This window comes from Priapulus caudatus, unplaced genomic scaffold, assembly GCF_000485595.1.
Source record: "Priapulus caudatus unplaced genomic scaffold, Priapulus_caudatus-5.0.1 Scaffold1432, whole genome shotgun sequence".
In the NCBI taxonomy this organism is placed as follows: domain Eukaryota; kingdom Metazoa; phylum Priapulida; class Priapulimorpha; order Priapulimorphida; family Priapulidae; genus Priapulus; species Priapulus caudatus.
The window spans coordinates 39,420-54,926 of record NW_014578493.1 but is presented as its reverse complement, the minus strand read 5'-3'; the positions used below and the strand labels follow the sequence as shown (position 1 = coordinate 54,926).

The 15,507-nt window shown below is 44.1% G+C and overlaps 3 protein-coding genes across 3 annotated transcripts in view; 1 reads left to right on the top strand and 2 right to left on the bottom strand.

The window, feature by feature from the left end:
• The window catches only part of LOC106816612 (membralin-like), a gene marked incomplete at its 3' end in the record, with an annotated part of 7,467 nt that extends 6,625 nt beyond the window's left edge, over positions 1 to 842 (bottom strand). Inside the window, 2 exon segments of the mRNA XM_014821236.1 lie at positions 166 to 288; positions 704 to 842. Coding sequence (XP_014676722.1) covers positions 166 to 288; positions 704 to 842 — 262 coding nt within the window.
• A 2,282-nt stretch (positions 843 to 3,124) lies between these two features.
• LOC106816611 (chromatin modification-related protein eaf-1-like) lies at positions 3,125 to 8,172 on the bottom strand. The gene is made up of 5 exons (XM_014821235.1): positions 8,015 to 8,172; positions 4,769 to 5,335; positions 4,027 to 4,169; positions 3,399 to 3,658; positions 3,125 to 3,186 (listed from the first exon to the last, which is right to left on the bottom strand). The coding sequence occupies exons 2-5, from the start codon at positions 5,270 to 5,272 to the stop codon at positions 3,125 to 3,127; spliced, it is 969 nt and encodes a 322-aa protein (XP_014676721.1). The 5' UTR covers positions 5,273 to 5,335; positions 8,015 to 8,172.
• Positions 8,173 to 8,244: 72 nt separating this feature from the next.
• Positions 8,245 to 13,722, top strand: LOC106816613 (BRISC and BRCA1-A complex member 1-like). The gene is made up of 6 exons (XM_014821237.1): positions 8,245 to 8,645; positions 9,633 to 9,691; positions 9,942 to 10,062; positions 10,489 to 10,719; positions 11,839 to 11,925; positions 12,965 to 13,722. The coding sequence occupies exons 1-6, from the start codon at positions 8,250 to 8,252 to the stop codon at positions 13,175 to 13,177; spliced, it is 1,107 nt and encodes a 368-aa protein (XP_014676723.1). The 5' UTR covers positions 8,245 to 8,249; the 3' UTR covers positions 13,178 to 13,722.
• Positions 13,723 to 15,507: the final 1,785 nt, after the last annotated feature.

Genomic DNA, 15,507 nt, shown 5'->3' with positions numbered 1-15,507 from the left:
GGAGGAGGAGGAGGAGGAGGAGGAACAGGACAAAGGACGGGGAGCACGAGGAGCACGAGGAGGAGGAGCACGAGGAGGAGGAGGAGGAAGAGGAGGAGGAGGAGGAGGAGAAGAACAGAGACGAGGAGGAGGAGGAGGACAGAGACGAGGAGGAGGAGAGCTCACCTTGGTTGTCTTCCTTCTCGGCGAGGCTCTTGATGCTCGCCATCAGAATGTCATCGTATCCCAGAAATTCCTCGAGCAGAAAGCGGCTGAAGACGTCGCCAAAGCACGCGTCGCGATTCGGATCTGCAAGCGCACAGTTTAATAACGTAGTAATGTAGTAACAGTAAACACAGTAATGTAGTAACAGTAAACACAGTAATGTAGTAATTACATTACTACACTACTACACTGCTACACTAGTACAATACTACACTATCATACTACTGCATTACTACCTTACTACACTGCTACACTAGTACAATACTACGCTATCATACTATTACATTACTACACTACTACACTGCTACACTAGTACAATACTACACTATCATACTACTGCATTGCTACCTTACTACATTACTGTGTTTACTGTTACTACATTACTGTGTTTACTGTTACTACATTACTGTGTTTACTGTTACTACATTACTGTGTTTACTGTTACTACATTACTGTGTTTACTGTTACTACATTACTGTGTTTACTGTTACTACATTACTGTGTTTACTGTCTCCCGCCACCAGGGAACGTCTCAATATTTCCGTGATGATCATTGCACTCGGTGAGTATCTCTCACTCTGTCCTCGTGACGAGCGATCGGTCCCTGAGGGTGACCAGCATTGGCTGTGAAGTAACATGGTGCATGCTGCTGCTGCTGCTGCTGCACGCGCGCTCCTATCTACTGTATTGTAGAGTCGGTCTACATTACTACATTACTACGTTAGCACATTACTACCTTACTACACTGCTACACTAGTACAATACTACACTATCATACTACTGCATTACTACCTTACTACACTGCTACACTAGTACAATACTACGCTATCATACTAGAGTCGGAGGAAGCCATATTCCAGTGAATACTCAATTATGTACTCTTCTTCCGGCCAAACTGAAGCGGAAAACCAAAACGCTGACGCGGCTACTAAATATGAATGAATATGTGAATAAATAAATACATAAATATGAGTGCGCAAATTTGATATCGATACTAACAAACAACTCTAGGCACACCTATACATGTACATATAGCTATACATATAAGATATGTATGTAGTAGGGTACAGTGTGATACGTGTACACATGAATTATGCTGCGCAGACTCCATACGGTTCCAACGTTCACGTTTTCGCAGATTTAGAATCTCTTACACGTACATGAGAGCACTCATAGGTTACACAGTACTCTGACATTCAATTCATACATGCTCCTTCATTATCTCTTTCGTATAGACTCAAATAGACTCAAATCACAGCTTGTGATGCGTTCATCCACCCCATACACATGCACAATAAAGCTCTGCATGATTTACTCTGTAGCGTTAACAAAACAGAACACAATTCAAGTCATCAGGAGACTCGATAACGCCTGGACTAGTACACCCACGGCAAAACATATGTGACATAATGACAGCAAGACTTTAGCTGAACGCAGTCTTTGTGCCTCGTATCACCGACTATTGAATCGATGACTAGTGAATAAACTCTTGCACAAAGCAAGAATTTGCTGCTTCTCAGACGAGATAAACATCACGACGCAATTTCAAGGACTTTTCAGGAACAGATATTAAAACAGACCCTTTTTCAGGACTTATCAATGACACGTCCTGTTTTCCAGGTCTTTCCAAGCCTGGAAGAATTTTAAATACAACTTTCCCTGTTTTTTCCGCAACTCGCACGAAACAAGTAACACCCACCGGCTTTCTTGAACATGTCAAAGTCGGAAAGTGTCTCGCGGAACGGGAGAATTCCCTTCTCCAGATGGACCTCCTCCTTAATAAAAAAGAAAAGAAAAAGTAAGGAAAACTAAGCTACTGCCTCACTTTAACGTAAAGAAGGTGACGAGGTAAGATTGATAGTGGTGATTGTAGTATAAGGACCGGCATTGTTGATTCATTTGTGAGCTCAACTGTTCACAATAGACGTGGCTCCTCTATCCTCCGATCAGCATGAAGATAGACCTCGCATTTTACGAAGGCTTCAACAGTTAGTCCTAAGGTTGCCCTTCTAAGGTTGCCTATCCTAGGGTTGCCTATCTAAGGTTGCTTATCTAAGTTGCCTATCTAGGTTGCCTCTCTAAGGTTGCTCTCTTAAGGTTGCCTATCCTTGTTGTGGTGCCCCTGAATATTAGATGAGATCCATGGGAATAAACTGCTGTGGTTGACTGCTTCACCTGGTTTGCTGCTGCAAGCTTTCCAGCATTCCACATGTATTCCTGTGTATGGGTGGAGCTTGTTGAGTATGCATTCCACCTTGTCCCCAGTAATGTTGTTAATGAGTGATTTGCTCTGAGGACAAAGGAAACACTTACATTTGGGCCCGTTCCACTTGCCATGACACCGAACGATTTCTGATTTAATGCAAAGCAGTCTCTTAAAAAGCAAAGGATTGTCTTAAAAAGCAAAGGATTGTCTTAAAAAGCAAAGGATTGTCTTAAAAAGATTAATAGTATTAAGAATTCGACGACCCTCTGTTCTATTTTCACAGGTGAGCCAGCAGCGGGTGAGGCAGCGGAGGGGGTGAAGAAGAGACTCATCGAAGCACACGATGTAGGGAGGAAGGAGGGATCCGTCGATACAGGGGTGATGAAGGAGGCATCGCTGAGTGCGGAGGAGGCACAGAACGAGTCCTCGCATGCTGACAATCTTTACTCAATTTCCATTATTGACGTTCACTTAATCATCCATATCGATTCTTACTAAGATTAAATTAAGAGATACTTGCAGTCAGAGCTGTACATGTATGACTACTGAACATATCTGAGGGATGGTTAGCTCTCAATGAGTTATCTTGAGTAATCTTGAGAAGATATAGTATATTACATCTCGGCTGCATCTCCTAAACAACCCCTAACTGCATTTTGTGCGTACACATGTGCATTGCTTCCTAGACTTCTATCTACATACACTATCTTCCCGTTAGTAAAACTCTTGCCATTCACTTTGATTTGATCTACGTGCCCAGTGTGATTGCCAGGTAGCTGTAGGCAATCAACATTGCCATAGGGGCATCCTAAAAATCCTTCCTAGTAACAAAGTGACTCAGAGTAGACAACGTGGTGAGAACGTGTGAGAAGAGTGTAACTTGACCGAACTTGCAACGACATTCTAGCAGGGTATATCACCTCGCTCAAACGCATTAATCGATCGCCACCACGCAAAACAAGCGAACGTCGCGGTAACGTGCCGGTACCTGCTGGGTCCTCGCGCTTCGCAGTGGAACCCGCCGCCATCGCAGCGGAGACGTCCCTCCCTCGCCCCTCCTCCCATTCCTCCCCCTTGTCCTCCGCCGCGGGCGTCTGCGGCGGGTGCGCGGCGGCGTCGACACCGTCGGCGTCAACGGTCATGCCGAAGATGAGCTCCGAGTCGTAGAAGCTGACGTTCTCGTATAGCATGTCGAGGAACTGTTCGCGCTCCCGGATCTCCTGCTCCCGCTTGTAGGATTCCGCCAGGCTGCCGGGAGGGAAGAGGGAGATAAGTTATTTCTCCAGAGTTTATCACTACTTCATCGAACTAAGTTATTTCTGCAGAGTTTATCACTACTGTCACTAGTGCGAAGCGACGTCGGAATATGACAAGCCACGTGCGTGCGCATGAACACCCGCGGAAAGACATTGATGTATGCACACGAGCAACCACGCACGCACAAACACGCACACACACGCACACACACGCGCACATACATACACGCACATACACACAAACTAACACGCACACATGCACGCACATACACACACACACACACACACAAACTAACACACATGCACGCACGCACGCACACACGCACGCACACACACACACAAACACACACGCACACACACCTGAAGTTGTGTCCATTGCGCACGATCTGCACGCGCAGGATTCCGTCACGCGGCCACGTCTCCTGAATCAAGTCCAGGCAGTTGATGGGAGTGCGTGAGAAGGCGACATGTACGTAAGCCAGTATCAGTAATGCTCCGATCGCCTGCAAACACACATCAGTCACCATACGCTGTCCGCCATCACCAGAGTGCCTCGCTTGGTGCAAAGCTTTATATATATCTCGCCAATCCGGAAACCACAAAAATAGTTGTTCACGTATTTTCTTTTAGTAATCTGCTGTCAATTTCACACAGACTTTGTAGCATGGTTCATACAATGTTCAGAACTGCAGACCACAGTATACAATAAAATACAGTATACAGTAATACAGTACACGATTAACCGTAGTCACCTTTCTAGGTTGGTAAACTCTAGTTAGCTTTATAAAGATGGTACTCTAGTTAGATTTATAAGAATGGTAAACTCTAGTTAGCTTTATAAAGATGGTACTCTAGTTAGATTTATAAGAATGGTAAAGTCTAGTTAGCTTTATAAAGATGGTACTCTAGTTAGATTTATAAGAATGGTAAAGTCTAGTTAGCTTTATAAAGATGGTACTCTAGTTAGCTTTCTAAAGATGGTAAAGTCTAGTAAGCTTAATAAAGATAGTAACCTTTATAAGGATGGCGATGGTAAACACTAGTTAAATTATAAGGATCATAAACTTTAGTTACCTTTATAAAGATAGTAAACACTAGTTACCTTGATAAGAATGGTAAACTCTAGTGCTCGTCTGAGTGGGCGGGGCACAGCTCTTGCATATGCCAACGAGATCCGGAAGAAGAGAGCGTGGAATAATCGATCTCTGACATTGACGATAGGATTAGGGTTGTTGTTGTTGTTTCCGCCCTGACGTTGGCCAGGTTGCTGTTGAGGTTGCTGTTGTTGTTGTTGTTGTTGTTGCTGTTGCTGCTGCTGCTGCTGGTGTTGAGGTTGTTGTTGTGGCTGCTGCTGCTGCTGCTGTTGCTCCTGCCCTGGTCCCTGTTCTTGAGTGTTCTGTTGCTGCTGCTGTTGTTGTTGTTGTTGTTCCTGTTGTGGTTGTTGTTGTTGTTGTTGTCGCTGCTGCTCCTCTTGCTGGGTGCCTGATTGTTCTTGGTGATTCTGTTCTGTTTCTTGATGCGGCTGCTGTTGCTGCTGTTGCTGCTGTTGCTGCTGTTGCTGCTGTTGCTGCTGTTGCCGCAGATGCTCCGGAATCACATGCTCCATAATAAGTGTGAACTTGTCTCCCTCTCTTTATGTCATGGTCCACATCGAATAGGCATTCCTTACCTTGATAGAGTGAGCAGTAAAAAATGGGAAAAAAAAGCGTCATATACATATATGCACTTAGGTAACGTTTCCTATTGAGTACAGTTCAAAGGACTTCCTATTTATATACAAGATACTCCATCTCTGCATCACCTATAGACTGCTTACAATCGATTCTGGTACCTAGACCTAATTACACCCCAGTAGGTATAACTACACATACATGTCATATTATATAGAAGACTTGGGCTCTAACTTAATATTGGAACTATGTGAATCATCATTGAACTACTTCCCTGTTCCCATGAGACTGATCTTATCAATACCCTACTATGGTAGAAAATATGAAGTGGCTTGACAGCGCTGCACATTGTGAAAGTCTGCAAATTAACTCATAGTTCTGCTACGTTCTGACCAAAATATCTTATAACATAACATATGCTCCTCCCTTATAACGAATAATAATTTTTGGTCCAAAAAAACTGTGAGGAAAAAGGAGAGAGAGCCAAACATTTATCAAATTGATAGAGCAACACTGTTGATTGCAGTAGAAAATGTTTCTAATTTAGTTAACCAGATACAAAAGGAAAGCTCTAGCTCCATTACGGATTGACGGAAACAAGAAAACTAAATCTCAACGATGCAATAAATTGGTTTCATCAAACAAAGTGGAAACAAATTCTCACATGACAATGATAAACCTTGTAAAAAGTTACAAGCTAGACATGCAAAAAGCCAAGAAAAATCACGACCACTCTTATAGTCAATCAGTGTGGGGATAAAATTTTCAGGCATGTGGTTGTTGTTTCTTTCTGCTGGTATGCACTGATATATAATACAAATTACAAACATAATACTTCAAATCCCAACCCACTATATTGTGGTTAGCTCTAGTTACTACTCCTAGTACAAAACTCTTTGTATTACATGCAACTTGTCCATCACAACTTGTGCCTACTATAAAGTCTACCTAATACTTAGCCACGAGTTACCTTCTCATTTCTCACTACATGGCAAGAATGTCACAAGCAGATGTAGCGACCAAACCTTGTAGCTAACAAAGCGCTGTAACAAAATGGGCACTCTCGAACGCTCGCAAACGTATGGCTCTTAGGGCCTACTGCTTCTCTGTACTACCATGCCGGTATTAACTATATATGCGCGCTATTGCCAGGTATGTATTTATGTGTACGCACAGGGAATGAAATTCGGATTTTTTTGCACCGGCCCAGAGGGCTGGTAGCAGTAGGTTTTTACCAGCCCTCACAAATTTAAAAAAATAAAGATAAGACTGTTTCACTGACTCTTGCTTATCCGAACAATGTTGTAGTGTGCTGCATCGCGTACGTAGTACTAGTAGCTGTTGAACAGATTATAATGCAGATCGTGAATGATCTCCGAAGTGTTTTTGTCAATGTTATGTTTCACGCTTGCATTCTCGGTTTCAAGTTTGTAAAAATGTTGATAAACTATGGTGTGATATCCTTCAGGTAAAACAGTAATGTAGGCTATTTGCTCATTTATGCTATAAATAAAAATGTAGGTACTCAATAACACGGCTGAAATCACCGGCTCGGAGGGCCGGTGTTTTGCCAATGTTACTGGCCCTCCAAATAATCTGCCGGCATATACCGGTGGGCCAGTGCTAATTTTGTGCCCTGTAGTAACGCATTTTTGAGATTTGATAAGGGAGAAATTCGAACAAGGCGACCATTACTCTTTGAATTCTGTATAATTTTCCCGCACTGTCATCAATTCTTGCACATGCGCAGTAGTGCACGCATGGAGCTTGCCAACTTTCAACAACATAATACCTTTCCAAATTGTCTGATTATAACATGAATACTGAGGCAAATGCCAGTTAAGCTGCATGTTATAATGCACTTGCAATTTGTCCCAAGTTAGGTCAAATGTGCTAATACGATTGTTTTAATTACGAGATTCGACATTCATTTTCAAGTTACAAAGTTGTGGCTATATGCCCGGCAGCCGGGCACGGTCTTCGATTTCCTAAATGCCCGGCAGTTCCTAACCCTAACCCTTGTTTACTCGACATAACGCTGAAAATTAAAAACTGCCGGGCATTTAGGAAATTGAAGACCGTGCCTGGCAGCCGTCAGATATATGCCGGCTGCCGGTCATATAGCCACTCTTTTTTTGTATGGAAGGGTGTCACGTTCCTACGACATGAAACAGTCTTACAGTTACAGCCTGGTCAAGCTACCCAATACCTAACCCAACCTACTACAATACCTACCTCACTACATGTAATACCTAGTATACTGTATAGTAACTAGAAATGACACTGTGTGAATTAGTCAACGAGTCATTAATTAAGAGACCTTGTTCATTCACATCAATGCCAATGCCAATGGGGCCAGTGCCGTGGCAGTACTAAGTAGAGACCGATTGATGTGCGATCGAAAGGTCCAGATTCTTCAGCCTGAAGTTCTGCGTAACACGTTAATCTTTACATGGGTACGCAGTAGTTTTCTTAGCCTAATTTAGCGCCTCTGAAACCAAACGTTTAGTCTTTACTTTAGAGTAACCAGACCAGGCTGTGTGACTAACGTCAATTCTAACGTCAATTCTAACCCTAGCAATACCGTTTCTTGGAGCTAACTTTAGAGATATGATAATGATTACAATCTCATCTGTAAATGTAATTCATATTTTACATATTTTATTAATATTATTTACTATTTAGGTCCTAGTTTACCCGTATTTTGGCATATTTTAACTCGAATTTTAAAATAGATATGCCAGAACATATAACAGGCTATTTGTAAGTCACAGAGTCATTGAATTGCATCAAATACGAAGACGTAAATATAAACCACTGTCTCGACGACAAAAGTATTTACGAAACAAAATTTACCTGGCCGTCGCCATGTCAAAACAATTGAGCACTTATTTTCTTCTGCCCACATCAAACATGTCTGCGCCCATAGAGAAGATCAAAGTTCCTAGAGAAGACGATGAAAGAATGGCGTATTCAGTAGAAGACACACGAGATGACTCTAGCTTGTCATCATGCGACGATCAAATGACAGAAGATAGGCAATCGGCACAGCCTCCTTTTTTGGAGCCAGTGGAAAATGCAGACTTTGGGTTTGAAACGCCTTGTTCCACGACAGTGCCAGTGCCAGTGGCTACGACTACGAGTAGTGTCGTTAGTGGTGATAATGATATACAGAGTAAGCCAGATGAGGTTCCTCCGGAATGCCTGCGGCGGGTCTCACGGGTCAAAGCACCTCTAGAAGAAGAGTCAGGCCTACTGAAGTTTGATAAACAGATCGTCCCACCTCGTGTAAATTGTGCAGAGAAAATTGTAAGGGTTGTCATTATAACTATAAGTATAACTATATTTACTATAACTTGGTTGGTTGTTTATGGTGTTGTTGTTTATGGTTGTTTATGGTGTTGTTGTTTATGGTTGTTTATGGTGTTTGTAAAAAATGTCAATACCGACCACAGTCGCTCATCTTCCTCGGTAGATTAAATTAGCCACGCTCGTGTTGCAACTGAGTAGCCTCACTAGCTTGAGTCTAGCTCTGGGCTGCCATGTAGGTGCTGGTTACGCTGCTACAATAGCGTAGGCAATTAACTACATAGCGACACAGACTGTGTTTTTAACGTTAACTTAAATGCTTGATCAGTTGATGGACATTGCATCATCTGAGACTGTGCAGTCAGTGGCAAAGGCAGTAGAATGGCTAAGCAAGTAATGTAAAGGTCATAATTGCAATTAGGCTTTGAATTCGTTGTGTAGAAGCAATGTTTTATAGATGTATTTCGTAGTTGAAAGTGGAAATCTTCTCACAATAGTCGGGGAACCATTGTCAGAATCATCATGTGTGACATTCTAGACTTATGTCATATTTTATTTGTATTATTTCTGATAACAGGCTCCTGAGCTTTTTGAGGTGCAAAATTTGCTTATGTGTAAGGTGGCATGTTCTGTGTTGCACTACTGCGATAACAGCCATGTGCATTAGCCATTGACTTAATTTCAATCAATTTCCATCAATCAGAAAACACCTTGGTACAAAGTATGCAATGGTGTTAGGCTTTTTTCTCATCTTTTTGTTGACCAGGTACCCATTTGACACCATGGCCAGGTTTATACAATGTATAGCTATTTCCATTATATAATTAAAGTGTTAGACCTAATCTTAATGTATATTTTCAGTAACAACGTGTAATGGGACAAACATTTACAAAGTAGCTTATTTGATGCTGTAATGTCAATAACAGAATTTAGATACTTTTCAGCCTATTACAGATTTAAATATAGGTCATAAGATCCCTTTTCCAGGTTATATGCTTGGACATATCCTCTGAACACAGTCAGGAGCCATTCCGTGCGAAAGATGGGTAGGTACACTGGGCTGCAAATGTTTCTATAGGGTGGGTTATACCAGCATACAACTGAAAACCAATATTAATGTACTGCCTCTATCTCGTGAAACTTTATTCAAACAAAAACAAATAAAGATAGTTTATTAGATGGTTTTATGTGTATTATAGAATTGCAATCACATTGGTGTGAAATAAACACAAAATAAAGTCGTTCCATTCTATTTGGTTGCAGCATAACAATTGTTTAACAATCTCTATGTTGCAGGTCGCACTATGAACCACTAACTATGCTCAAGAGAGTCATTGAGAAGTATGTAAAGTTAAAGCACAGAATCAACAATGAGCACGAATTTGCACTGATACTGATTACTGAGACAGCGCATTGGGTAAGGGTTCAAGGCTCGCTGGCATGAGCTTTTATAAAAGTATATTCTCTGCTATCTCTCGTGTGTCACTTCTGGTACTGTCACTAACGCTGCCAGGTTCTATGTCTTCCTGGATACTGCCGGAACGTACCCTGGCACTTCAGAGGCTGCTACCACTATTGCTATCACCTCTATAGCCACTGTCAAATTCAGACACTTTCACTGTCAAGCGTCTGCAGCATGAAATATCCTAGCATTCCCAATTAAAAAAATTAATTAATTAATTAAAAATTAATTAAATTATTAATAAAATTAAATTAAAAATTAAAATAAAATTACAAATAAAAATAAAATTGCAAATAAAAATAAAAATAATTTAATTTAATTAATTAATTAAATTAATTAATTAAATCATATCCTGCTGCATACGTCGTGTCTTGTCCGTAGATGTATGGCTTCACGTCCGACGTGGAAGAGATGGTGTCGATGATCGAAGGACTCGACCCGCAGCAGACGTGCGACAGCTGCGACCTCTCCGCACTCTTCCGCGTCATCTTCGAGCACGTGCAGCTCCCCCTGGTGGAGAAGCCGAGCATCGTGCCGCCGCCGTACGTCGTGCGCGTCGTCGTGCTCTACAATCGCTCGCACTGCATGCCGCTGTTCCAAGACGGCAAGGAGGTGAGCTGCTGGCGCCCCCTGGGGTGGCCGCTCGGTACTCTGTGTCGCCATTCCGCACATCCATTCCTCATCCCACTACTCCCATTTCTTTTACATACCTACTTCTGATCATATTCCCAACCTTACCGCGACTTTGCTGCACTTACACCCCCTACATCTAATCTCACCTTCATTTTTTCGCCTCCCCTACTTCCCCTCCAATATTTCTAACCCTACCCCGATTTTCGCCTCACTCTCACCCCCTACCCACGCCCTTAATCGAGTCCTTTGCTAACTCGTACTCATTGCTTAAAGGGACAGTAGCCTCTAGGATTTTACTGCATACAACTGTACTTACTGTATAACAAATCGTCTATACCCACATGTATTTGTCACCAGATACTTAATTAATTATTTACACATCAACGCTACGAAATTTGAACGGCGCCATGACACCCGCGACCGTGCAGCCACCCTGAAAAAGTTGCGTATTTGCATTTTTATTTTGCAGGTACATGACCGAGGGCTAATCACAAAAGTGCAATTATATTTATACCTAAATGCTATTTAACCGAACGATATTCATTTTAGGGCAAATTTATCCATATTATAACTGAAACTATATGTCGTTTATAAGATATTACAATCCTTTTGCTTTTAAATGAATAAATAAGAAATACCCTCGGTCTGTAGCCCTTGGCTGGAAAGTGGTTTTGCGCAACTTCTCAGATCGTGCGCTCTGAGTGGCGCCACCGTCGTTGTAATCAAACTGTAGTCGTTAGTTTTAAAACATTAAAAAAAAATATTTCTAATAGTAATTGAACCATGAAACTTTTTATGTAGTGCAATTATAACCTAAATTAGCTGAAAATAACCCTAGAACCTAGAGGCTACTGTTCCTTTAAGTTATTACTGCTACAGACTACTGACAAGTGAAGACTGCTATTGATCATACATCCTGTTATATTGTGTTATATTGGCCAGGGAAGGGTTAGTCACCATTTTTGCATTCATTACTATGCGAATGCCACACCATACACTTCACAACAACCAAAGCTCAAACGACTGTCAACTGAAACTGTTAACGTTTATAACGAGTAGCGTTTGCCGTGTCAATGACTGTATCGTGCTGCCACCTAGGTGCTGGACATGCTGCAGCGATCACCTTACTTCTTCACGGACGTCATCTATGCGCACGATGTGCCGACGAACGACAACAAGTGTGAGGTGAGCGCGCGCGACCTCGTCACCTTCACCAAGGAGCTAAATATAACAAGGAGAGGAAGCGCCGACATATTTGGCCCAAATTTGGGTTCGGCAGAGACGCTAGAACAGATTAGTGTTCTATTGTCTCTGGGTTCGGGTCTGCACAGCCGTTTCAGCTGATTATGGTCCATAGATGGCGCACTTGAGGCGAAAAGCACACAGCCAATCCGCTTCCTCTCCTTGTTATGTTTAGCTCCTTGTCACCTACACAGATGATGTGGAGGTAGTGAGTGAGCAAGGAGTGATGCGATGTGTGGTGTATGCACACGATTCCCTGTAGGTGGCACTGCCAGTACTGTATGCGTCGTACTGCAATACAAGTAATAGCTACTGCATATGTAATATCATGTGTGAGCGGTTGAGATGGGCAGCGTGGGTGGCACCAGATTTAGGCTTACCCCGCCCCCCCCCCATCCCCGCTGTCAGTAAAAAAAATCAGGAACTCGGCGGGGAGAATCTATGAAAAATATTTATAAATCGGTCCTCAGCTGCAGTGCTGCGCTATTCACAATAACGTGTGAAAAAAATCAGCAGGACGGAGGGGACGGATTTATCTGTACAGTGTCTGGATCTTATTTTACACTATTTCAATAGTTATCAATACAGCAATTATTCCCCGTTAAAACTGCCGTTTTAAACCTTAACTTTCGGAAATTTGGATCCTGTACTTTTACATTGCTTTTGGCTGTCTACTCGCAGTGTGAGTTTAATTACTACTTCTAGTAGTAGCAGTAGCAGTAGTAGTATCACTAATAATAATAGTAATAATAATTATTATTATAATTAAAATTATAGTAACAACAATGACAATTATAATAATAACAATAATAATCATAATAGTTCCAATTTATTGACTTATACTTTGCACAAGTATGTTACTCGTACTCTGTGTGGTATTACAGTAAAACGTGTTTGCATCCGTGCACCTCACAGTGTGGTGAGGGGTGATGTGTTTTCGGCGTGTCTCGTGAATGATGTTTTCCCCCTGCGTGTGTTACAGGAGGTGTTCGACGCGCTCTGCACGCTCGACGACATCTGGCAGACGTCGTATCTCTTCGAGGTCGACCGCAACATCGCGCGTCTCCACGACACGTTCGCTCGCCTGCTCGCCCACCCGCTGCAGCGCTGCCACCAGGACGCGTGCAGCTACCTGCTGCAGCCACGCCCCTCCGCCGCCGCCGCCGCCGCTGACCCCGCCGACCCGCCCAAGTAGGGGGCGCCGCGGGAGCGTCTCCTCGCGAGTTTCCGACGGGGAACAACCGGAGGCGTGTTGCTTCGGACGAAAAATCGGGTGTCGCCCACCAGGGGGCGTCGTCTGCGAAGAAACGGGTCGTGCTCGCCTTGAGGGACGGGCGAGTGTCACATGGCGGGCTTTTCTCGCCGAGAATCGTGCGCGAGATGGCCGTTAAAAAACTGCAGCGGTACTCACCAGGGGGCGCAGCTGACGCATTTTGCGCGAGCTTGCGTCGTTCCCCGTTAGTTTGTCCGTTGCTAGGGAAACGGGGAAGTGAGCATGGAATCGTGCATATCCGTGACGTCGCCATCTGCTAGCGTATCCGGGCAACCTGCGATGTTTGCGTCTGCACCAGGATAATCGCTGTTGCTGGTGAAACCTGCACGTGAGAAGTGTGAAGTGGCCGTGACTGGGACTGCTGGTGAAAGCCCCCTTTCACCACACTACCCGCCAAGCTTTATCCCATGTCTGTTTATCGTGTTGCTGCGTGTGTTCTTTTGTTATAAATATGATGTCAATAACCATTACTACGAGTTCTTGCGTGTTCGTTCGCGATAGTTTGTGTGTTTGGCAGCATTCGGCATCGACGTTTAGCAGGTGTCCATGTCTGGCAGCAACTCTTTCAAGTGCGCGCTCTCTCTCTATCTCTCTCTCTCTCCGCGATGCTGCTGCTTGCTGCTGCTGCACTGTCGCTGCTTGCTGGCTGCTGCTGCTGGCTGCTTGCTACTGGTCGGCTGGCTGGCTCCTCGCGCTGCGATTGGCTGCTGCGCTGCTGGCTACTGCTGGGCTCCTCCCTGCTGCTGGCTGGCTGCGCTGCTGCTGCTGCTCCTTGTTGCTGCTGTGCTGTCGCTGCTGCTGCTGTTACTGCTGCTCCTCTGCTGCTTGTTGCTGCTGCTACTGCGCTGCTGCTCCGCCCTGCTGCCTGTGCTGCTGCTTAATCTACGACGCTCCACACCATGTCCATGTATGGTGTGTAAGCCACTGCTGCAAGCCACCCAGCACCACGCACCATATATTTATGTGGTTTTATTAACCAGGCGTAATGTCACTCGCAGTGTCCCGAAGCTGGTGTGCCCCACCTTTCTTTTTTCTGCTCCCGATCTCTCCTGCGCTCTTCCCTCTCTCTCTCTGCTCCTCTCTCTCTCTCTCTCTACTCCTCTCTCCTCTCTCTCTCTCTCTTCTTTCTCTCTCTTTCTCTCTCATTTCTCTCTTCTCTCTCTTCCACCGCGTTTCTTTCCCCCTCACTCTCCTTTGCGCTATTTTTTCTTAGCTCTTTTATCCACTCTTTCTCCTTAGTCTTCTAACCTTTCGCGGTCTCTGCACGTCTTATTGTTTTACGTCTCTCTGTCCTCTCTTCTCGTCTTCTCTTCTCCTCCCTTCTCTCTCTCCTCTCCCTCTCTCTCTCTCTCTCTCGTCGCTCTCTCTCTCTCTCTCGCGCCGAGCTTCCACTGCTGTCTTCGATGGCTGGTTTAAGCAATCGTCGGTAACGAGCGCCTGAAGGTTCCTTATCGCTCGATCGTACATTAGCCGCGATGACGTCATTAGTCCTGGTGTCGTCCGACCAAGCCTTTGCTTCGACTCTCTCCTTGCTTCCCGGTACACAGCTAACGCTCCTCCTTTGCTCTCCGGTAACACAGAAACCTTCTCCTTGCTCTGCCTGTCCGCAGCTAAACCTCCTCCTTACCTCCGTACACAGCTAACCTCCTCGCTCTGCTCGCAATGAGCCACGCGGTAACTGCGAACGCGCCAAATACCGCAATGAAATGCTCGCGGCTTGCACGAATAACCGCCGCCGCGCCTTTATAAGCCGCGCGATACGCCAGCACGTCAGTGTTCAAATGGAATTCCGGTAGCGCGGTCTCCCGGGATCGTCGACGTCGTGCGTGGCGCGTAAGCATGCGTCTGGCTACGGCGTGCTGCACGCCGACCGACTACGTAGGCGACGACCGAGTCGCGAGCCCGTCCTCGTCGGTCGCTCCTGTGCGGAAAATTCGGGTTTACGACGGCAACCGGAAGGAAACAAACTGGGAGCTCATATTACCTCCCCCGCACCAACCGCAACGCCTAAACGCGATACACACGTACATAGCGGCTACATTGTATATTAATATATATATTAAAATATATATATATATATAGACCTATATATCTTATTCATGAACCTTAATACGTATTAAACAAAAATAAAATATATTGCCTAGTAATTAGATAATTAATGAATTACCTTGAAATTAGGAGCAGAAGTATAGAGAATTAACGGATGTAGGCAATATAATATACGAATGCCTCGATGTCCTTCGAGCACCCCA